This window comes from Perca flavescens, chromosome 14 (assembly GCF_004354835.1).
Source record: "Perca flavescens isolate YP-PL-M2 chromosome 14, PFLA_1.0, whole genome shotgun sequence".
Classification (NCBI taxonomy): Eukaryota; Metazoa; Chordata; class Actinopteri; order Perciformes; family Percidae; genus Perca; species Perca flavescens.
In genome coordinates, this window is record NC_041344.1 from 23,478,146 (window position 1) to 23,497,383 (window position 19,238).

Here is a 19,238-nt window from a genome sequence, read left to right on the forward strand (position 1 = left end):
TCCATCAGAAGCCCCGAGAAGAAGGCAGTAGGCTGTCCGCCCTCGATTGATTCAGGTAGGCCAAGTAGCCTAATATTGTTGCGGCGGCTACGTGATTCCAGATCAGCCACTTTAGCCAGCAATTTAGCGTTGTTTGCCGACAATGAGCCACAGGATGTTTCCAAAACTAAAATACGCTCATCTTGTAGATTGGCATTGTTCTCAAGTGCTGAAATTTTCTGAGCATGATCAGACAAAGTTTCTTGCATGCAATCAAGTTTAGTTTCGAGCGAGGAGAAGGAGGCTTTGAAATCCGCAGCAATTGATTGCCTGAGCTCATCCAGGAGGCTAGAAAGAGTCGCTAAATTAAGCTCACTGATACTTTCATCAGAAGCAGCCAATCCTACATTTTGATCCTTCCGATTTAGTCTAGTTCCTTTAGCAGCAATAGTGAAATCAGCTAGTCAGACAAAAAAGTCAAGGGAGTGAGAGTAGCTACACCAACACACTCGCCGCCACCATGTTACTGTATCTGTGATTTTCCCGTTATATGTATAAATATAACTACATAAAAAGCTTCATAATTGAATGCATGGATATAGAGTCTGTACATAAACAACATAAAGGCTCTGACAGTAGTGGTAAGGAAGTAAAAAAAGAATTGCATTCTTTGTTCATTTGTTTCCCCGTTGTAGAGACATAAGTCAATTACACTTACAGCAAACAAATCAAGGCTGACAAAGGAAACAAGGTGACGTTCACAAGTCCACTGTGTTTCCCTCTGCTCCGCACAAATTGCTTTGCAATAATCCTCGGGCAGAAAACAATTAGGGATAGAATAAAAGTAATTCAATGCCTTGCCACTCTGGCCCCTTGGAAAGTGACAAAGTTAAGTAGTAGCCATGAGATATGCAGTCGTTTACTCGCCGTGCAGGTCTGGGTGTGTGTGTGTGTGTGTGTGTGTGTGTGTGTGTGTGTGTGTGTGTGTGTGTGTGTGTGTGTGTGTGTGTGTGTGTGTGTGTGTGTGTGTGTGTGTGTGTGTGTGTGTGTGTGTGTGTGTGTGTGTGTGTGTGTGTGTGTGTGTGTGTGTGTGTGTGTGTGAGTCCATGGAGCAATTATGACACACAAGGATGCAGCAAATAATCAAGGAGAGAAAAGGACAGAAGTAAGAGAAGCAATAGAAAACAAACAGAAAACAAGGTGAAAGTAATTATACAAAAATGACCACAAATATTAAAACGCTATCCTACATTTTAGATATGTATATATGTTGTATAATAAGGTGTTTACTATTGATTTTACCTTATATACCTTATTTCTATTATCTCTAAATAGTTATAAAGGTAAGGGGGTGTTACAGTTTTAGTAGTAATAGTAGTAATAGTAGTTGTTGTTAATCTGTGTGAAAAAAAATAATACTAGCAATGGCAACAGACAAACCTGGCTTAGTGTAGTGGTGCGAGGAATGAGGCATGATTTGAAGGGGAGTGATAAAAGAAACAAACAAACCACTAATGTACACTTGGGTAATGGCTGAGTACAATGTTGACTTCCCCAGAATCTCTCAGATTAAAAGGATATGTTATTTAATCAAATGCAGCCATTTGCCACGTAAAGCCCACACCCAACCCCTCTTTCACCAGTTGAGGCTTTTGCTTGCATACTGTATCTTTCTCTCTCTGCCTCTGACTCATCCTGTGCCCCTGGCCCCTTCTGTACTGCTGTATACAGCCAAAGGTATGTCAACAGCCCCTGTCTTTTCAATTGTTGAGCTATGTAGCCAGCTAGCTCTCTAGTTAAATCCTGCCTACAAATCTCTGATTGGTCTATTGTTACTCCATCTGGAGGAAATAGCCATCAATGGGCACGCCACGAGACCTGTAATTTGTGTCACTGAATACATCTGAAAAGTGTGCAGCAATTCAAAGGTTTAGGCTAGTTTTTCATGGTTAGTTCCAATAAGGTAAATGTTAATGCTATAGCATATAATGGTGGGCATGTAATAGTGGGCATAAACTTTGTGGCAACAGTTTGGGGAAGGACCTTACCTGTTTCAACATCACAGTGCCACCTTACCTGAAACCAGCTCCATACTGAAATGGGGATTTTGAATTTGGTTTGGAAAAACTTGACTGGCCTGCACAGATCCAAGACCTTAATCCCGTCCACACACTTTTGGGATGAACTGGAATGCCAACTATGACCCAGGCCTTATTGCTCAACATCAGTCCCTGACCTCACTAAAGCTCTTCTGGCTGAATGAGTGCAAATCCCTGCAGCCAGGTTGCCGATTCTTGTGGAAAATCTTTCCAATGTCCACTTACTTTTGGTCACGTAGTGTGTAAGGCCTCGATTGTTCATATAAGGACTGGATATGGATAAGGAGCGTGTTTGCATGTATGTGCATTATTCCATGCCTGCACTGCAAGGCAAAATCTACGCCTTTGAGATTTAAACAATGGATGAAGCTCTGAATCTACTGTATATTCAAAATGTCATCATTTGCACTGCAATCTCTTTCTCTCTCCCCCTCCTTATCCCTTTCTCCCTCTCCCTCTCCCTCTCTCTCTCTCCCTCTCCCTCTCTCTCTCTCTCTCTCTCTCTCTCTCCCCCTCCTTCTCCCTTTCTCTCTCTTCCTCTCCCTCTCTCATGCTGTGATCTTCAGTTTTTCCGCAGAGGGATGCCACTAACAAACTCCAAAACAAGGTTGGGCAGAAGACCTGATTAGCCAGCAGGGATAACAGGGACACAGTGACCAATGGAGCACCCAACCAATGCTATTTGCTTTCTACCAGTCGTTCTTTTTACACTCCAGTGGCAATGATGATCAAAGAGCAGCAAAGAGAAGGAGACAGCAGGGGAGGGGAGTGGTTTGTTTGTGTCTGTAACTGAAGAACAGCACTGGTAATGATCTACTGGCTCTCACAAACACTGACTTACGTTGACGGTCTCTCCTTTAGTCCCCCCCTGCCTGGAGATCTCAACATTAATGCCCTCTATTTCTTAATTATGTCTTTTTTTTAGTACGAAAACAGGATTCATGTGTTCTATTGTAGTCCTCAACATCTCTGCACTGTGTTGTATGTCATTTCTAGAAACTGATTTACATCCTTTATGCCTTATCCATGACAGCAGTAATATGGAGTGTTAATGTTCACCTTTTCAACAAAAATCCACTCTGCTCTGCATCAGCCAATCGTCTTGCTGCTCCCTCAGTGCAAGGGACACCTAACCACTCAATGAAATTCCGACTGTTTGCTGTCCTGGCTCCTAAATGGTGTTGAACGAGCTCCCCATTGACATTAGGACATCAGGAAGTCTACACATTCCGTCGCAGGCTAAAAACACATCTCTTTCGACTTCACCTTGGCTAAGAAGATTGGTGGTTATAAAAACAAAATAAATAAATAAAAATATTGCACTTACATGTGGCAGTTTGTCTTATATGAAGCTAATGTACTTTTATGTAATTTTTGCTGTTCTGGGTTTGTGCCTTCATGGTTAAATGCACTTATTGGAAGTCGCTTTGGATAAAAGCGTCAGCTAAATGTAATGTAACTAAATAAGCACATGCAACAAGTGTCTAATTACATGCATACATCCTTGACACAGCATGACTGTGCACAGACGTGTGTGTGTGTTCGTGTGCGTGCATGTGTGTGTGCTTTACCCATTATCACGTTTCACAAGGTGTTTGGATAAGTAATTAGACTGCGATGCTCTGTGTCTCACAGGGATGAAGAAGAAAAAACAAAGGGAAAGGGTGAAATCAAGGAAGAAAAATGTGACTGCAGTAACACTGAGGGAAAAAAAAGCAAAATAAACACAAGCTGCAAAAAATATGCCAGGGATTTGCCTAAACCAGGAAACAAATGGTGCACAAGGAGAACGTCTGTGCTTCACAGTCCCATAGATTACAGCTAAAGGGAATGTACAGTATTTCTTCTGTTTTTTGGGTGTGCGGTTAAGCGGGGCAAATACCATGTCACCATGTCTTTCTGTTGGGCTTCTTCTGTTTGTTCTTTCTTTTTCTTCTGCAGTGAGATGATGTGGCAGCCAAAAGAACCAAATGTTTTTGATGATTCTTTAACCTTTTACAAATACATTAAGCCACCATTTCGAGTTTTTTCAAAAATATAGCATTTTCTTCTTCGACAAAGTCTATATAACGGTATGTGAAAGGAAGTGCCTTTGGGATGATTCTATTGTGAGTATACAAGATTATTTGTATGATGAAAAAAAGACTTGAAGGAGAATTTTCTAAACTTTGGCCATTCCATTTGAAGATGCTAACACATATGCCATTTTTTGTGGTTGCAGTGGATAAAAAAGAAGAAATTGTTGACATAATTTACATTTGTGTATGTTCCATTTATCCTAATTTCAATAAAGCATTCGCATCTCACATTTCATCCCAGATTGGCAGGTGCATGCACTGATGACAGTCGTTGGATTGCTCGTGTGTCCCAGACAGCTGAGTATATCGGTGTCTCACAGTGGTGAGAGACTAGCTTATAATACTATGTATTTCATCCTGTTTAGACAAGTCCTCATCGTTATCAGTGTGTTGTGTGCTCTGCTTGATCCGTTTTTGTTTTTTCCTGGAATCACTGTTTGCAGGTATGTCGAATCGGGATATTCTCTCATAGTGGCAAACCCTATTAGAAATAGCCAAGTCACTACGGGTGCCCTACATGATGTTGCGTGCAAGAACCCATGTAAAGCAACAAATAGGTTGGATCTTTCTCCATTATCACACCACCAGAAATTGGATTTGCTTTTCATAGGAAGACATGATTAACAGCATACATGACAACGACATTACAGAGCATGTCATATTATTTGGAAGGAGTGACCTACAAAATAAAGAATGTATGCTGTGGGAAACGAGCGCTCTTTTCACTCTCATTTTTCAAATGTTAAATGCTGTAGAGATGTTTATGAATTTTGGAAAGTGCTTGAGAGCATGCATATGATATGTGTTCATTGCTACTTGTATATGCATGAGAGAGATAATTTATGTATAAACAGCACAAGCATATTGCCTCTGACTTTAGTCTAAAGCTTTGAAAATCAACCTCAGAACTACAAATCACTGCAGAAAACAAAGCAGGGAAGAAGTAGCTTTCTTTTTATCAGATAACATGATCACTGAACTGTAAATTAGGGGTGCTTAAGCTTAAGAGCAATGGTTAAACAACTTTTTGGCCTTATTATCAATGGAGAGAACAGCAGATGTACAAAAATGTGAAAAGACTGTTGCTTCAAGGAACGCCTAAATGTGTATTTTTGCTAAACAGTCACTAGTTACTACTTTTGCAAAGCAGTATTCGACAAGTGGGCATTAACCTAACCATTTAATCATTATAGACCTTCAGTAATGTGATGCTATTTAAAATCAGATTTTCCATGATTGGTTGAATATTGATTTTACAAGCAGTGAAAGCTTCTGTAGCCTTTATTGCAGCCCTATAGTATTTTGAGCAATGGTGAAGGCGGGGCACAATAATTTTTTTTTTTTTCATAATAAAGATTTTTTAATTGCATTCCACTCATTGCATTGACTTCCACTGTCTTTTGCCGATGTTAAAAACTGGACATGGTGTTCTATTTACATACAGTATCACCGAAACTGTTGCTACTGTGCTGTTTGTTCATAGGCACAACAGAAACTGTTTTCCTTTGAGAATTGCTCTCTTTTGCAAAAATTATAGATTGTCAAGTTTATCATCATTATTGAACATTATACATTTTTATTACAGCTTTATCGACCCAAATGACTGCAAACAGAGAAAAGTAATGTCCGTGAAAAATCTATGACGAGCCTGCATCCCGGTGTGCTCTTCTCCTTCCACAATGTTAAATGTAGACATGCCGTACATGTTAAAACCGCTGCACACTAATGAATTGTACCGGCCTTAGGTATTGCAATTGAAAAATTGTGACTGACGTGATTTGCATAAGTTCATGCAAATCAACACAATGAATTCCCTGCAGTGAGAAAATAACATCCGCCTCCCACCATCCCTTTATTAGGTGGTGTTTATCAATTGCTATCATGAAATTAATTGCTTTGTCTAAGTTCCTGTTATATTTTGTACCATTGCTTTGTACACTGAATACCTTTCATGTTTAACAAATTACGACAAACATTTAAACAGAAATATTGCAAATCAACTTGTGCTCATTAGCTTTTTAGATACAGGAATTGCTAAAGATGACCTTGTGTTAACTGATACAGGCATAATCCAAAGTAAAGACCTTTAACTGTAAAAGGTTACTACCATTTTTATTATATGACCTGCAGAGCATTTCAATATCAAAATCAGACATATTTAGCTCAATATATCTGATCTAGCCAAATCTAATTTTAGGAAATATTTCACATGAGCATGTTCATCTCTGCTGCTGTGGTATTGTACCAATCACTTTCTAACAAAATCAGTCCTTGGTCATCCACAATATATACAGTGTGTCACATCATTATTTATACAGTTTACCAATTTCTTGCACTGCCCTGCTGTGATATCACATATTTAATAGAATATGTATTACATTTTTCTCCCCTTTAACATAAGAAAGTCACATAAAGTCAGCAAACAAAGATCCACATTTGTTCATTGTACAAGGCAAATGTATAATTATGTACTTTTTTTTTGAGGACACATATTGGCTAAAATATGGCCAAGGAGCGGTACATGGGCACAATGATATCTCTATTTTTAGTGATTATGTTTTCATCCCTGAAGGTTTAAACGGCTCAACAGGCTGGCCTCCCAAAAATGTGGCGCCTTCCCTTGACTCAAGTGTGACCGAGAGCACAGAAGGGCTGAAAATGATACGTCTTTTCAAAGGCTGCGCTGCATATTCAATCTTTTATCTCGGCAGAAAAACATTTCATTTCACGCCGCTGCTGAAGTGTTTCCTGTTATGAACAATGATAAGCCTGGAGATGGAGGAATGTCAATAGCAATACACAGAATGAGTGATACACTGGATGTAGGATATAAATTCACAGCCATCTCGTTGATTATTTCTCTAATCTGGGGTTACAGGGCCTAATAATTCTGCCTCACAGGTGAGCAGATGCCATAAATCTTGACATCGTTTTACTTTTTCCCAGCATGAGATGATGAAAAACAAACTATCACTCTTCCTCCTGTTTTTAGCAGACTGTCGTTAAAGCTGACGTTGATAAGTGGCAGTCTCTCCATTAACAGCCGAGACTCAAAAGAACCATAAATCCTATGGTGTGTGTGTGTGTGTGTGTGTGTGTGTGTGTGTATGAATGCATCTGCTTGCACATGTCTGGGGGTGTGACATACCTACAGTATGTTTGTGTGTCGATGCTGTTGAATAAGATGCTCAATCGTGACTAGCTCAAACAAATAAAACCTTGAAGCCATATTTCTCTCACACACACAGACACACACACACACACACACGGATGTCGCACAACGTGTAGCTACGTGTAGTAAGCATGTGTATTTCAGGATGAAGAGACAAAGAAGAAACGTGTGTATGCAAACACACATTGAATGCGTGTTCACACCACAGTGTTCACGTACAGCACAAGTTATTTCCCCAAGTATGTGTTGTGAGAGATTGATGGCCAAGGCCGTCACCGATGAAGAAACACTGCCGTGGCGGAAGTGCCGTTATACGTCACCCACTCTCCCCCGCAACTCGTTTCCGCTGCCCTCAAGTGGCCCAAAAAAAATCTTTTATTGCAGGATTGATTCATCTTTTATTTAACATATTAGAAGATAAGGAACAACTTATCATCTCAATTTTGCCAGACCCCAAGGGGAAATCTTTAAATAGCTTGAAGTCCAAAATCCAAAGAGGATCCATTTCCGAATAACCAGAGAAAATTGGCAAATCCTCACATTTCAGTAGCTGTAACCAGATAATGTCTGGCATTTTAACTATCTGTCAATCAACTAATCGATGAATCCGCTGTCATCTAAGGCCTATTTTGGTGTGCATGTTTTTGATGTTTAAATGATCAATCAGACAATCTATTCCTTTACAGTCTGCGTTTAAGGCCTCGTTTGTAGATAGAATGTTTACACAGCTCAAATCAAAACTTTGAACTACAAGCAGAAGCAATATGAAAGCGCGTACAAAACATCCCCCCCTATGCACCGTACAAGCAGCACTTGTGCTCTCGAGTGCTTGCCAAAAAGCAGAAATGACTCTGAAACCTTATGTGTCTGAAAAATTACAGGTTTCCAGCCCACTGCCATTTACTCCGTGCTTAAAAGTGTGTGTCAGACCGTGTGTTGGTGAGTGTGGTGTTCATTTTATCTGTATTCCAATAAACCTTGATTTTGTTGACACTGAATCAGCTTGCTGGGATGGGCTGCCTAGATCCTCCTTTGTAAGCAGAGTCTGAGCGCACACACACACACACACACACACACACACACACACACACACACACACACACACACACACACACACACACACACACACACACACACACACACACACACACACACACACACACACACACACACACACAGTGACACCCCAACCTTACAGCATTGAGGGCTGACTGTAGTATTAATGCCACTGCCAGCACCATGCACTAGTGCTCCTTATTTAGGTCCTATCGAGCCCGCAGGCTGAAAATCTGTCCCTTCCACGCCTCCTCCTCCCTCTCTCACTTCCCCTTCCCTGCCAGACTGCCTGGCCTTTAAGTCCCTCCATTCCATCACTCTATCACTGAGAGGAAGACATGCGGAGAGAGACGCCTTCACACACCCCAATAGCTTTTCCCTCTTCTGAAATGTTCTCAGTGTTACGCAATTGGCAGTTACAAGGTGAGATCTGACACAAAGGTTTAAAAAGAAATTGCTTTTTACAAGTAAGAAATCTGTACAAAGTGACAGTGAGTGAGCTGGTAGGGGTTCAGTGTCTCGCTTAAGGTTAAGTCGGTTGTTTTAGTCATGGGAAGTCTGTCTGACTGCTGTGCTACAATACAAAAAGGCTCTGTTTAACCCAGGTCACTGGGGTTACTTGTGTTTAGGAGGAAGTTCCATCACAATCCTTTTACTGCAGATACACAGTATGACCAGATAATGACCTTACTGCATTATTAAAATGTAATTAACTATTGCTAACACTAACTATTTTGACAACAGACAGGTGGAAATTGCAAGAAGAGGATTTAAAGGTTAATCTAAGGAAAGGTTTAGGACTGTATCAGGGATTTTGCAACAACAATTGGCAACTACAATTCATGCATACTTTGACCATTTTTCAAAAGATGCCACAATTATTTATCTCTATTTTCTGCCTCTAAGGCAATCCATCACACAGTAACAATTTCATGTTGTAAGGGTCGCACTATTGTCACGTGGTAATGCAGACGGACCACTTTGAAAACAGTCCATTCAACTGATGAAGTCAAGGGTACTCCATCACAGAGTCAAGGGTTGGATGCAAAGCATCACATCTATAAGCTGTGCTATTGTAGAAAGAATTCCCTGTGGACAAATATTAAGCAATGACATGGCTATTGTGAAAAGGATATATGTGAATCTCAAGGGCTCTTATTTTGACAAAGTTGTGCTTTCATGACCGACTCAAAGAGCATTCAACAGAAGATGTTAACATAACAGGAGCTGTTTGCTGTTGTGGAACAATACAATGAAGGGGTCAAAACTGTGATGGGTGACATATCTTAATCCTAATACCGAGTTGTGGAAAGTTGATTTTAATACTCTTCTGAAATAGATGGAAACCAGAACAAAAGAGAAAATGGCCAGCAGCTATTTGAAATTTTGGGAAATACCTTCATTTGCTTTCTTGCAAATGAGAAGAAGGATATCAAGATTATGTTCTTAGTTACAGTAGAGTACAAGTACAAAGCTGGAGTCAGGATGTTTGTCGCTTAGTACAGCGTTAAGAAAAAAAAGCAGGAGGAAACAGTTAGCCAGCTCTGTCCAAAGTTAAAGAATTCGCCTACCAACACTTCTCAAACTGTTTATTAAATCCATACACAAACGGATGTGCCAAAAGACAAATTAGTGGTTCTAGTGGGAGTTATGTGGTGTAACTATTACTATACTATTAAGGTGAGCCAGGCACAGTGTGCACCTTCACTGAGTTGTGTTGTCACAGTGAGGTTGCCATAGCGGGTGCACAGACTGCTCGGCGGGTGGAATAAACAGTTGTTTTTTTTTTTCACGAAATATAGTGAAACCACAAATCCACATTTTAAAATTTCTGTTTGTGTACGGATGAAACAAATGAGATGCAAAATGCAAATTAGAGTTTTGACAGTGTTGGTGGGCTATTTTGTAGAGAGCCTGTTACCCTCTCTGTACTAAATGCACAGACATGAGATTGATGTCAACCTTATCTAACTCTGTCAACACTGTCAAAGTGTGTCCACCAATGGGTGCCTGGGTAGCTCACTTGGTAGAGCGTGCACCCATATATAGAGGTTTACTCCTCGGCGCAGCGGCCGCGGGTTCGACTCCGACCTGCTGCATTTCATTCCCCCTCTCTCTCCCGTCATGTCTTCAGCTGTACTATACAAATAAAGGCCTTAAAATGCCCCCAAAAATATAATGTCATATCCAACAGGCTAATGTTTTTGCAATAAAGCCGTTTTATATGATACATACCGTAGATGTTTCAACTACTTAAGTCAGCAAAAAAACAATTCACCCACCGGTTAGTTTCTTTGCAGTTCAACCTCTCCTTGTGTGAAGTAACTGATAGCTTCCACAACACTGAGGGCACAAGATGCACTTAATCACTTAATCACTACACCATCTCTGGAAATAATTGCTCTGCTTAATTAACAGCATTCACATACCGACAGCAGGTTGAGCTCAGAATATGGGACATATATATCACACCATATACTTTTCTATTTCTCCATTTCAAACGATTGCAACTTCTGTTGAATTTTCTCTTTGCTTCCCAGGTGTCAGTCGGGATCGGCAGTTTAATGAAGTGCTGCAGCAACAGACTGTCTCATATATACATTTCCTACCGATTGACTGTGACTCATAAAGAAACTGCTGCAGGAGCAGGCAATGTGTTGAGCACACACACTCACAAACACACTCCAGGGTTCATAGGATCTCAAGCACACACACACACACACACACACACACACACACACACACACACACACACACACACACACACACACACATATATAAATATATATATTTATATATACATAAATAAATATATATATATAGCTGAACTGATTTGTCAGCCAACATTCTCCTGATAACAACAATTTGCTGTGACAGCAATGAATACATACATGGATAAATAAACAAATCTAAAGAAAAGGGACTGCTTTGAAAAAAGAAATCAAAGGTGATCATGTGAATGTGAAGAAAGGCAAAACATTCATCTTTGATGACTACTTAAGATTAAACAAAATATTCCAAGCTCTACAACCTATAACGTTGCATACATGAAAGGCCGATCAAATTCAGCACAACACAGCATGCAGGACACAAAATGGAGAACAGGCAGAAGGGATAAGACATTTTAAAAAGAAATATGTGAGGAGTTAATGAGTAGAGGTAGAGAGAAATGGAAGGAATGAAGGAAGAGGAGCAAGAGAGATGGAGACAAAATTACTTTTGTCAGGAGCGGGAGATGAGAGCAAAGGCTGAATTATCAGACGTGTATCTTTGTGCGTGTATTTGTGCTTATGAATGTGTGTGTGTGTGTGTGTGTGTGTGTGTGGGTGTGTGGTGTCGGCAGAGGCGTGAATGTAAATACACCCGCATGTCCTGACAAACTGCTGTTGACTGCTTCCAGCCTTTCCAAGCTCAACAAAAAAAAGACTCCTTTGGAAAGAGAGGAACTCTGTTCAAAGACAACACAAGCAGAATCGAAAGGAGATCCGTGTTCCCTACAAACTATTGAGCACTCCCACTGTTTCTCCATCTTTTATTTTTATGTGTTTTTCACTCTCTCACCCTCCCTTTTTTTCCTTCTTTTTCAAATTCATTTTCTTTCCCCTCACTTATTTTCAAAGTGCTTAGATGGAGAGAGTGGAGCGCTTTCCCCACCGTCCCGCCAGAGCATCAATATACAACCGAGCCCAGAGGTCCAAACAGGAGAAAGGCTGAGGAGAGCAGCGCAACACGAATCCATAATGGATTTTCTTTTCTCTTTCATTCCTTTTCTGTAGGGAGAGGCAGTGGAGGCACCACTGGCACAGAATGAGAGGGAGGGGAGGGGAGGGGGGAAGAAAAGAGGTGAGGGAGAGAGAGAGAGGTATCGACGGGGAGGAACAGGGAGTCTGACAGAGACTCAAAACAGTCTCAATAACAAAAGCCCTTAAGAATATTTCTCTCATCTGTCTCTCGAGGGCCTCGCATAACATATGCTTTAAACTATTTGCAAGGCCAAGCTTATACCAGAAGGTGACATGAATTAAAAGCTGCTTTGGTGTATCTTCAACTGATCAGATTGAAAGCAGAAAGTGTCACTAATTAAGGTAGCCTGTAAACAAGTGGACTGCCAAGAGGTCTGACAGATATGAGACTGCAAGCAATAATGTCCCGGAATACATAAATGCATCAGTGAATAGCAGCTCTGTGACTATATCTTATATTTGCAGCTATTACAAATGGAGCTCAGCGCAAATTCTTTCAGGAAGACTTCTAAACATAATCACTTCTCACACCCCTGAATGGATCAGCTGTAGAGGTGGTCACTTTTGTCTTAACCAATCAGAAGCGGCCATGAAAATCACGAGCCAATCACTGCACGACATCCCTGTTTTAAACCTGTCTCTTTATGCTGCTCAGTGTCATTTCAGGATATGAGCACAACCCTCCTCCGCCCCTTGCTCCTCCGGGCTTCAACGGCTCCTGGGTCCTCTTCCGGCACGCTGCTACCAACGGAGTTTGGGTTCCGGGCTCCTCACACCACCATCAGTGTCTAGACTCCATCGGGGGGGATTATCTTTCGGCTTTCTACCCGTTTAAAAAATGATTATATTCTTTATATCACGATGGAGTCTAATCTGTGTCTGTATAATCTAATGTGTGAAGTGTGATATGATGTTTACAACACACAGTTTGAAAAAGAATGTTTTCTCTTCCACAAATGTTTGGCTAACCCGTGGGTTAGATTGTCTGACTGCTCATGTTTCTTGACCTATCTGCATTTTTCGATTTTTGCCCCCACTGTTCAGCCTGTGGGACACAAGCACTATGTAGAACTTTCTTGGACTGCTAGTACTACAAAGAGTTGTATATGCATGTGTAGACATAATATGCAACCAACACAGACATGCACATTTAAAAAAAAGTAGGCTTTACCGTGTTCGCAGGTTTCCCGGGCTGGGTGACCCGTCATATACAGACAGGATGTCGAAGTCCTCCTCTAGGGCGAAACCTTGAAACACCAGCTGTATCCGGTTGTGCTCCGCCGCCACAATCACCCATGTACAGTTGGCATAGTTAGGATAACCGTAAGGGTAGCCGGGGCTCTCTATCGTCCCATTGGGACTGTGTAGTGTGTAACTGCAGTTCTGAGCTGTGAAGAGAGAAAGAAATAGGCAGTTATTAAAAAGGGCGTAAGGTGTGTTAGAACTGTGTAAAAAGTGTAAAAAGTATTAATAGAATATTTAACAAAAATAAAAAAACACTTCTCTAGATCCAAGAATGGAAATTATACAAATCCACACACACACACACACACACACACACACACAGCACCAAATGCTGCAACATCCATTATCACCTACAGCGTGCAGCCTGAGCCATTAGTATAGCAGTGCTAAATGGCTCACCCTCTCCCAGCTTTCCCCACCTCTTCCACCTCTATCATCATGCAATTGTTCACTCACTGGCCCTTTCACCACATTAGTAATACGTTCCCACGTTAACACATGACACAGTTGGAGAGGAGAAAATGAGAGGACAGAAGTGGAAACACATACACACACACACAAAGACATACACACTTGAGCACTACATTAATTCCTCTCATCCTGCGTTTTTGTCCGCAAACAGCCTTCAATCTTAACTTTTAATTGTGTGTGTTGCCATCTATCAGAACTGCAGTTGGATGTGTGGAGTGCGAGCTATGAGGGAGGGTGTATGCGTGTGTGTGTGTGTGTGTGTTGAATCCCCGAGCTAAATGACTTGTCTTTCGACTCATCTGAGCACAGCTGAGACTTTTAATCAATGTTAGGGATTTGGTTGTAATTAATCGCTAACGTGGACTGATGTGTGATTGCTTTGTGTAGCTAGTTGTCAGTGTGTGTTTTCAGTGTTGATGTACTAATTTGTGTATGTAAGTATATCACCCTGTAGGTCATAACACACTCGTTTGACATATTTAGGTGGTGATGGCTATCTCCCCCAACCAAAAAGGTTCACTTTGAAGTTAATTATCATCTTACAGACAGCTGAATGAGTGCAGTCTGGCACTGACAGGTGACAAGAGAATAAAATGTGAATATGTTGGACAATCACAAACCATAAGTAGCCATGTGGGCTGTAACTTTTGAACTATGACAGCAGTAATGCAACATGTTCTGAATAAATTTCTCTTTGCAGAAGAAAACCTAACACAAGGCATGAGAACACAATAGAAACCTGCATAAATGCATATCCTTGTAGAGGGACTAAATTAGAATGTCGTGCAAGAATACATGCTATTTATACAAATGATGTGTATTTCCCCTTTGTTTGCTCCAGTCAAAAACCTGAACCATAATGCAGTCTGATTAAAATGTAATCAGGAAAATATAATTGGAGGACATCTGTTATCTGCATAAACCACATTATTCAACATTACAAACAATGCAACACTCGCAGTAGATATGTTTTTTGTTTTGTTCATTTACATCCATACTTATAACTGTGTAAATGTCTGGAAAAAATCAATGCATCAAAATGAGCCATGCTCCTGAGGGCATTAAATAGGGCATTAAAGAACAAGAATCTTGAGTAAACACATTGCAGCTTCCAAAAGTAAAAGTGAAGCCTGCTTTGTTAAATCCCTCCAGGAGGAATGTGAATCCCTTATTGAATGCTTGTGAAACATACAGATTCTGAGCTACTTTGTATGTGCTCTCTGATGGGTAGAACAATCCCACAGCTAAAGAAATCAAACTAAAATGTGCCTCATGTCTGAAAAAACAATAGGGATTTACAGGTAATAAGCCGCCATGCATGAAGACAAGACAAAAGGAAATACTAAAATAGGGCAATTTCTAGGCCTCTAAGTCTTACAGCCAAACTAAATATTTTTGAAGTAAGAACAGAGGGAAAAAGAGAATAAATTACGCATGGACATGGATAATCCCCGGTTAGCCAGATGAGCGAACGCTGCATTTGTCTTCACAGCAATAATCAAGCCTGGTGTTTAAGATTTCAGCGGCTACATGCCACATCGGGGTGTTTATAAATTCTGAAATGCGGCTGGAAAAACACTCACTGACACACACACACAAACAAACAAAACCAATATTAGCTTTTTGTTCTAGGCAGCACAGCAAAAAAGGTAGGGGAAAAGGGGAGATAGTGTCAGGAGGTAAAGATTTCTGACTGTCTGGATGGCATCAGTAGCAGGGGGACTTATAATAGCATCTCCAGTCACAATATATCCATCATGACACTGTTGACTCCCCGGGGCATGTCTCATCAAAAAACAGGCAGGGGCCTCTTCCAGCCGTCTCTTTTCAGCACTTCATATGCGCTTGACTTCTTCCAAAAGATGCTAATGTGTGTGCATTTGAACTCTGGCCACTTGAATACACTTCAGTTTGGTGTTCTAATGTTGCACTGACAATTCAGCTCTTTGTTTGCTGTGGATTAAAATAACTCAGCATCATAGTATGTTCTCTTCCTCGTGTCTTCTCTCAGTCCTCATCTTTAACCAGTAACCTGAGAGAAGAACAAAAAAGATCCAAGCAAGAGCTATCTCCGTCTGATTTTCTATTACCACCTTTAAATGGGCCCAGCAAGTGAGCATCCACCCTCCCAATTACCATCACGTCAATACTAATATCCAGGTAAAACCTCCACATCCACCGCTGCTACCTGATTTTCATATCTACAGCCCGGTCAATAATCTCCTCATCATCTCCTTCATTACAAGGCCCCCATCAGACAAATGCCCATCAATGGCTCATACAGCGGCCTGATGGCAGAGCTTGATAGGGGTCAGAGTGGACTGTGAACCGCTTGTACATAGGCAATGAGTTAGGATGTGCGTGGGCTGGGATGGATTACAAAGCAATACCAGGGAGGTTAAGGCGACCAACGTTGTATATTAATCAGTTTCAGGATTGAATCAAAATGCTAGAAGAAAGAAATGATTAGGTGACTGTTTTAGACACGTTTCACGTTAGTTAGAATGTTCAGTGTAATAGCCCTCCATAATATAATGAAAACACTACCAAAGGACACCAAAGGAGGGCGTTTTGCAACTCAATTAGTGTGTCATATCATCAGAGTGCATGTGTTGTTAGGGGGTGGAACACGCTGTACATACTGATATTTGACTGGCGATCACCCAGGCAGGAAAGCGGGCTCTGTGTTTTATGGGTACAATTAAGCAAAAAAATCATGACATGAGGATAAGTCTACTAAGTCTGCCAGAGCTCGACCGAATGCTATTTTGAAGTGTGAGCATCTGTGCCAAGTGACCGACTCTTAAATCGAAAATGACGTACACAATCTGGGATAAAAGACTAAGATAGTGCTTTTAGAGAGCTTGCTTTTTTGGCTGCAGCCAGAAAGATTTTTATCTGTGCTGAAAAATAGATGGTCAGAATTGAATTGGACACAAAAACATCAAAGTTCACTTGAGAATGCACTTTTGTGAGCATTAAGGAACCATTTACAGCATCGTCAAGTTTGATTTTCACATTAAGCAGTAATAACGGAGATGTGTGCCAGATCTTTTTTTTGCTGAACTGTGTAGTCATACGTATTAATTTTCTCCTTGAATCTTTGAACAAAATAGTCAACCATCATAAGATACAAGTGCGGTTGAGATAAACCAAGGCACTGTAAGTCTACTCTCTCTGTTCTATGAAAACCCAGAGCCTTTGATTAAGTAGATCCTTCACTCGGGGCTCGGTTGAATTATTTAAGCCTCGCCCAGGGTGCATTATGAAATTAGCTGCTGAGAGTTGGTGAGCCACTGCGAAGCCCCGCAGTGTAAATCTGCAGTGAAGAGCCCATCCTGCAGTTGACCCCACTGACACACCATAAAGACCCCATAAAGAGACTGCTGGCCGTGCTGTTTTAGCCCGGTAGACCACCGGCAAAGTAAAAGGTCATGTTGTTCAGGTGAACCATTATGCGTATGGGGTAGTAGCAAATAATCTGGTTCAGCAATTAGGAAAATTGCTAACTTGGTGCATTTTATTCATTTATTTTATCAAAATGTCTACGGCAACTATTTGGATTGGCTTGTACTGGAATGTCAACTATGCTTGATATCTGTGGATGTTCAACAGATATGTTGTCCACTGCTTAGCCCACTGTGCCACTGGCAGAATCAGCTTGGCACTAACCATCTCAGGTGTGCCAAATGGGTGTACAGGGAGAGGTATGACCTTGCTGGGGCAGCACTCCAGGTTCTGCTTTTCTGTGTGTGTGTTTGTGTGTGTGTGTGTGTGTGTGCACGCGCAGGAGCTATTGTTTGCTTTGCCAGGGCAGTTGTTTAGTAGCGGGCACACAGAGCTGCGGCAGTGCTCTGACACTTTGATGAATCGATGGTCACTGTACTGTACTACGGCAGGACAGCAAGCCCTCAGAGCAGAGGAAGGAGACAGCGAGAGACCAAAGGAGAGTGAGAGAATGAGGGCGACAGGGGCAGACAGACACAAAGTAGACCGACTGGCTGACTTAATGTATGGACATGTAGACGTGGCGTGAGGAATAATAGAGGCAAAGGTGTGCTGTGTGACAAACTAGGCAGAATAAAAAATAGCAGCAGAAAGGCAAAGAGAGGAAGGAATGAAAGTGTGCAAAAAAGTAAATGTCACAAGGTCAACAAGAGGAGGAGCTACAGTCAATGTGATTAAATGAGAAAGAGGAAGACTTTTTCTTAACCTATTTTCTACACGTCCTTGCCAATTACCCAGGCTACATTGTCTCTCAGTGAGAGGAATGGGATTTTTGATCTTGGCGAACATAATCCCAACATCACATTCATATAATACCATAAAGACACAAACAATACTTGAAATACAAAACTGCAAATCTGCTCTCTAGATTCCCATGTTTTTTTCTGTTTCTTTATCCTTCCCCTCATCTGTCTGGTTTCCTCATTTACGATTCAAGTTTGCCTTTGGACAAAGATGCAGAGACCATCATGTTCTTGCAGTCAATAATAGAAGTGCTTTACGTCTCGTGTTGTCCACAGCGCATAAGGAATACAACTGAAGAAAGCTAAACTTATTGTTTGATGTTTGAGAAAGGCCTTCTGGAATTCCAACATTTCTAAGCACAGCACAGCACAATATGTCTATGACATTGTCAACAGCTTGGAAACTAAAGAAAATATTACAATGATAAGTCAATGCAACAGGAAATTACTGCGAAATTGTTCACAATTGTAGCCATGGCATAGGCTTAATGTATAAAAGGAAACCACAGTCACAAGAAACCTGCACTCACCCATTAAATTGGACCATAAACTACCTATTCCAAGTCTCCCCATCACATAGATAAAAAACTGAGTTCAGCTCTTTCCTTATTCTCAAGAGAAACCATAAAGCCTCCATAGTTGTGGTCTATCAGGGGCTACAGCGACGCAAAATGAGCATCCCATCGGAGAAAACACTGAATAATTTCCAACCAAATAAGTGCATCCTTTGAGGTTTATCGAGTAACAAAGCTATCAACTATCACATATAACCTACCCCATGAGTAAACTTCAAACAACCAAATGTTGTGTGTGTGTTTGTCTGTGTGTGTGTGTGTGTGTGTGTGTACCAGTAACTGCCTCCCTGCTGGGAAGATAAACCCTTCCGCCCCATAGATCCTCTCAGCACCACTATTTGTCACTTGACGTGTCAGCGCATATGCGCGCCTTGACCGCATCATATCCAAATTAACCTCTAGATGGCCACCATTAAAATGGAAATGGATGAGTTCAGCGATCCCGCTTGCCTCCATACATTAGGCTAATGTCTGGGCCAGGACGACACAGTCTGCCATTACAGACAAGCCAAATGCAGTGGAAGGCACTTGCGATAGGCTTGCTTCCACTTAGCCCACTGGGCTGAATGG

At 41.2% G+C, this 19,238-nt stretch overlaps 1 protein-coding gene across 1 annotated transcript in view; it reads right to left on the bottom strand.

Annotated features, from left to right (window-relative positions):
* The window catches only part of csmd2 (CUB and Sushi multiple domains 2), a 282,360-nt gene that overhangs the window by 252,900 nt on the left and 10,222 nt on the right, over positions 1-19,238 (bottom strand). The window contains exon 2 of the mRNA XM_028597331.1: positions 13,299-13,515. Within this exon, the coding sequence (XP_028453132.1) occupies positions 13,299-13,515 (217 nt within the window). The remainder of the gene's footprint in view (positions 1-13,298; positions 13,516-19,238) is intronic.